This window comes from Sus scrofa, chromosome X (genome assembly GCF_054392235.1).
Source record: "Sus scrofa isolate SSC_HxYL_T2T_F1_AM1 chromosome X, Sscrofa_HxYL_maternal_Yorkshire_Landrace_v2.0, whole genome shotgun sequence".
NCBI classification, from domain to species: Eukaryota; Metazoa; Chordata; class Mammalia; order Artiodactyla; family Suidae; genus Sus; species Sus scrofa.
The window spans coordinates 94,198,849-94,204,848 of record NC_139401.1 but is presented as its reverse complement, the minus strand read 5'-3'; the positions used below and the strand labels follow the sequence as shown (position 1 = coordinate 94,204,848).

Genomic DNA, 6,000 nt, shown 5'->3' with positions numbered 1-6,000 from the left:
GAGTGTTTATATAAGCACTTGATTTACTTTAAGCCAATTTACTAGAACTCATCTACAAATTAATTTTGATAATACAACCAAAGGTAAAGATATATATTTATAATACACACATAGGCATATAGACAGAGACAACCAAAGATCTCACAGCTTTATTTTATTTTATTTTATTGTCTTTTTAGGGCTGCACCCAAGGCATAGGGAGGTTTCCAGCTAGGGGTCAAATAGGAGCTGTAGCCACTGGCCTATGCCACAGCCACAGCAACGTCAGATCCAAGCCATGTCTGCGACCTACACTATAGCTCACAGCAATGCTGGATCCTTAACCCACTGAGTGGGGCCAGGGATCAAACCTGTGTCCTCATGGATGCTAGTCAGATTTGTTTCTGCTGAGCCATGATGGGAACTCCTTCATTTTAAAACTTAGTCATGAATCAGGTATTACAAAACAAAACTCACTAGTTTACAGTTGGAATAATTTAAATTTAAAAAGGACACTCCCCTTTTCCCACTCAGTCTCAGGAATTAGAGATCTTCTAGATAGTGTTCCTGAGAGCCTTGATGGAATATTTGCATCTCAAGGCACAGGGAGAGAAAATCACTATGGGGGAGTTCCCCGATGGTCTATCAGGTTAAGAGTCTGGTGTTGTCATTGTTGTGATTCAGGTTGCTGCTGTGGCATGGATTTGATCCCTGGCCCAGGAACTTAGGCATACCACGGGCACGACTATAATAAAATAAAATAAAACTACCATGATTGCTCAGATCACTGAATGGCCATTTCTTATATGTGATCTTCAGACAAGCAAGTCTTTTAATTGACTAGAGGATTTCCTATGGGACCACTGAACAGCATAGGACTCTGCCTCCACCACTCCCATAAACTTCTCAGTTGCCTAAGAAAGCTGTAACCAACTGGAAGGAGTCTTGACCTTCTTAGGAGCAAAGCTCTCATGCAATATCTTCACTTTTATCCTGACAAATTCTGTTAAAGCATCTGAATTGAGGAAAGATGCCAGTCCAGTCTCCTATCTAACCACTCACCCCAGACTTCTCAGTGTCTTTCAACTGAGAAAATACCAGTATCTTTCAACTAGGAGGTTGGGTATCTGTTATACACTGCCAAATAAAACTCAGAATCATCAACCAATAATTGGGAGATCTGAGAACCAAATTTGTCTTGGACTCCTCAGAGGTGGTGGACAGGCGGACAGACCCAAGTACCTCAAAGAGTTCAGGCAAAGGAGAAAAGTCTGCTCTGGGTCCCTTCACTGGCTGCCAAAACTGTCCACTGGAAAAAAATATACAACATTCCAGCTGTGAGTTCAGTTTCATTTGAGGACTTATAGCTTGGGAAACAGCCTCTCAGATAACTCTGAGGAATTGCTCCAAAAAGGTAAGGTGAGAGGTCAGTGTATATATGATTTTGGTGAGGGGATTACATGCAGTCAAGCACAAATCTTGGTAGAATGCTGCTGCTGGTCATGAGGAGGTTGCTGCTATTTATAAGGAGAACATGCTTCCAATAATGATTTTAGTCTTTTACTAGGTATGAGAAGATGCACAAAATTTGGCTCATAAAATTTTTTCCTGAAAATATCTACCTGAAGTCCCATTTTGCCAGTTTCTCCAGAGCACAGAGTGGCTCATTCCTGATCTCCACCTTGAACTCCTTTCAGAGTGTGGTAAAGGTCAGCAACTGCAGTGGCTAAGTGAGTTCATTCTTATGGAATCAGATGGTGAGTGACACTTTTTTTGTTATTGGAAGTGATATCTCATGGTGGTTTTCATTTGCATTTCCCAGATGACTAATCATGTTGAGCATTTGTCATGTTATAATTGTATCTTTATTCCAATGTGTGGATTTTCCCCATACCACTAAGCAATTCTCCAATACCAAGTGTTCCGCAATTCAATTAAATTCTGATACTATCTACCTAGAGATAGTTTCAGATTCCAGAGATTAAGGATTCAGTTCCCACAAGTCTGCCCTCCACTTCAGACGCCAAATACAAGTTCAGGTTATTACCTGTGCTTCTGACCAACTGTCTATAAATAAGAGATTCACACAACCCCCTCCTTAGGTTCGATTAATTTGATAGAAGGTTCACAGAACTCAGGAAACTAGTTTACTCATTATATTATCAGTTTATTACAAATGATATTAAAGAATACAATTTACAATTGTATGAATACAAATTAACAGTCATATGAAGACATACATAAGCCCAAGTCCCCAACAAAGGATCTTTTATCCCTATAGAGTTTGCAACCCAGCATGGTGGCACATGGAAGCATTTTGGTTCACCAACATTGAAGCTCTCTAAGCTCAGAACTTTTGGGTTTTTATGAGACTTCATTACATAGGCATGATTGATTAAATCGTTGGCTGTTGTTGATTGATTCAACCTCCAGTCCCTTTCCCCATCCTGGAAATCAGGGGGTGGGACTGAAAGTTTCAACCCTCTAATCAAAATTTGTACCCTTAGCAACTTGAGAAAATATCTCAAAGTCACTTCATTAACTTAAACTAAATTGTGGCTGAAAAGGACTCGATATGGTATTCCCTGGTAGCCTAGCATATTAGGGATCCAGCAATGTTGCTGCTGTGGCATAGGTTTGATCCCTGGCCTGGGAATTTCTGCATGCTGTGGGTAAGAAAGAAAGAAAGAAAGAAAGAAAGAAAGAAAGAAAGAAAGAAAGAAAGAAGGAAGGAAGGAAGGAAGGAAGGAAGGAAGGAAGGAAGGAAAGAAAGAAAGAAAAGAAAGAAGGAAGGAAGGGAGGAGAGAAAGAGAAAGAAGAGGGCTTTTTATAAATAATAAGACATCTGTTTTACTTTTATGGCTCTTTACTGATTTCAGGAACTTAGAACAATAGACCAAAATTAGATCAAAAGATTCTTCTATTGCTTTTATCTCTTAGGAAATTCCAAGGGTTTGGGGAGCTCTGTGCCAGGAACAAGGATGAAGAGCAAATATATACTTCCCTCATTATAAAGCACAATATCACACGTGTTTATCAGCCACTTGTATATCTTCCAAAAATGTTTATTCAGAACCTGCTCACATTTTTTTCATGTTTACAGCTTAAAGGTGCCCATTTCACCACATCCTCACCAATCCAAGCGTTATTAATCTTTTACATCCTTGCAAATCTGACAGATTAAAATTATTTTTTATTTTTTATTTCTTTGCTAATGTACTTGAGAACATTTCCTCACGATTATTAGACATTCATTTTTCTTTTGTAACTTGACTGTTTTTGTGTTCTTTGCTCATTTTTAAACTGCTGTATTTTGCTTTGGACATTGGGATATAAAGCAGTCACATGTTGACTAAAGAAAAATGCACAACCTAAAGTTACAAGTTAAGTTTTGTTCAGGGATCTTACTGAGAACTGTACCCTGGGAGACATCCTCTCTGAAAACTCTGAGGGGCCTGCTCTGAAGAAGCAAAGCAGTGGGTTAAGATCCAATGTTGTCACTGCAGAGGCTTGGGTTGCTGCTGTGGTACAGGTTCAATCTCTGGCCTAGAAACTGCCACATGTCATGAGTGTGGCCCAAAAAATAAAAGACTTTTATAAGCAGAAGTGAGCAGGAACAAGGAAAGTACACTAACAAAAAGTAAAATTGGTTGTGAAGGTTACCTTCCTTTAGGAAAAGGAAATGCAGACATCTATCAGGCATATGACCTAACTAGTGATAATCAGGTGATTTCTTTTTTTTTTTTTCCACTGTACAGCATGGGGACAAAGTTATACACATATATGTATACATACTTTTCCTCCCATTGTCATGTTGCAATGTAAGTATCTAGACATAATTCTCAATGCTACACAGCAGGATCTCATTGTAAATCCATTCCAAGAGCAATAGTTTGCATCCGTTAACTCCAACCTCCTGATCCCTCCCAATCCCTCCCTCTCCCCCTCCCACCCCGCCCCCACCGGGGCAGCCACAAGTCTATTCTCCAAGTCTATGTTTTTTTTTTTTATTATTATTTAAGGTGATTTCTTGATTGGCTAGTATAAGATTCCATTTCTGGGAGAGGCCTAAATTGTAATTAAGTTAAATCCTGGTTTGGTGGCATGGGGATTAGCATAAGTGACTCATTTTGGAACCGTTGTCTTTTCACAGTCGAAAATACAACAGTCCTCTTTTTCCTTTACTCTTTTTAGCCCTCATTTTTTTTTTTATATAAGCAAAAATATATACATGTTTTTTGTATTCTCCAATTTTAGCCAAATGGTGATTACTTTACTTACTGTTGTCCATCCTGCATACTGCACTTCACAGTATTTCCTAGAGAGCCCACCTAGTAATATTTGAGGTATTACATATTCGTCTTACAGTATAATACTCTTTGTATGATATTCCATAATTTTTTTCTCTCTTCAGCCTCCATCTTTTTTTTTCACCTTTTGACTCCCTTCAGCTGTTTCTCTCACTTCCACTCCCTGCCTCTGCCTCTGGTAATCTGTTCTCTGTACCTATAACCTTGCTTGAAGTTTTTTGTTAATGTTGTTTTTATTGTTCTACATTTATATCCTATGGTATTTGTCTTTCTATATCTGACTTATTTTACTTAGCATAATGTACTCAGTGTTCATCCATGTTGTCACAAATGGCAAGATTTCATTCTTTTTTGTGGCTGAGAGAAAGAGAGAGAGAGAGATCTTTTATCCATTCATTCATCAATGAACACTTAGGTTGTTTTCATATCTTAACTATTGTAATTAATGCTGCAATGAACATGAAGATGCATATATATTTTTGAATTAGTGTTTTTGTTTTCTCTGTATAAATATCCAGAGTGGAACTGATGGATCATATGATAGTTCTATTTTTAATTTTTTGAGGAAACTTAATAATGTTCTCCATACATACCCAACAATCTTGCACAAGAGTTCCCTATTTTCTACACCCTCACCAGCACTTGTTTTCTTTTGTCTTCCTAATCATGGCCATTCTAACAGGTGTGAAGTGATATTGTGGGTTTATTTTTAATTTTTAAAACATTTTATTGAAATATCATTGATTTACAATGTTCCTTCAGTTTCTGCTGTACAGTAAAGTGACCCAGCCGTACACACACGTGTGTGTGTGTGTATTCTTTTTTAAAATACTATCTTCCATCATGTTCTAACCCAAGAGATTGGACACAGTTCCCTGTGCTGTACAGTAGGACCCTATTACTTATCCATTCTAAATGTAATAGTATGTATCTACCAACCCCAAACTCCCTGTCCATTCCACTCTTTCCTCCTTCCCCCTGGCTGGTACATATATGCAATGGAATGCTACTCAGCCACAAAAAAGGACAAAATATTGTGGTTTTGATTTGAAAAATTCTCTGATGATTAGTAATGCTGAGCACTTTTTATATACCCATTGCTCATTTGAATGTCTTCTTTGGAAAAATGTCTATTCAAATCTTCTGTCCATTTTTTAATCAGATTTGTTTTTTGTTTGTTTTTGCTAATTGAGTTCTATGAGTTCTTTGTAAATTTTGAATATTAACTTTTTATCAGATATATGATTTGCAAATATTTCCTCCCATTCAGTACCTTGTCTTTTTGTTTTGTTGATGGTTTCCTTTGCTGCTCAGAAGTTTTTTTAGTTTGATGTAGGGGTCAAATTGAAGCTGTAGCTGCCATCCTACACCACAGCCATAGCAATGTGGGATCCAAACCATGTCTGCAACCTACATCACAGCTCATGGCAATGCCGGATACTTAACCCACTGAACAAGCCCAAGGATTGCTCACTTGTTTATTTTTGCTTTTGTTATTTTTGCTTTCAGTGGCAAATTTTTAAAAAATCATCAGCAAGACCTATATCAAGGAATTTAGGCCTGTGTTTTCTTCTAGGAAATTTATGGTTTCAGGCTTTATATTCAAGTCTTTAATCCATTTTTACTTAATTTTTGTATATAGAATAGAATGGTACTTGAATTTCATTCTTTTTCATGTAGCTGCCTAGTTTTCCCAATTTTTAATTGATTA

General features: G+C 37.5%; 1 protein-coding gene across 3 annotated transcripts in view; it reads right to left on the bottom strand.

Annotated features, from left to right (window-relative positions):
• Positions 1 to 3,011: 3,011 nt before the first annotated feature.
• Positions 3,012 to 6,000, bottom strand: part of LOC110257686 (nuclear RNA export factor 3-like) — a 45,359-nt gene continuing 42,370 nt past the window's right edge. For 2 of the 3 annotated variants that reach the window (XM_085008481.1, XM_085008479.1), the window contains exon 19: positions 3,012 to 3,532. In XM_085008481.1, the coding sequence (XP_084864607.1) occupies positions 3,526 to 3,532 (7 nt within the window). In that variant the 3' untranslated portion in view covers positions 3,012 to 3,525. The remainder of the gene's footprint in view (positions 3,533 to 6,000) is intronic. The other variant, XM_085008480.1, reaches the window with a different exon arrangement.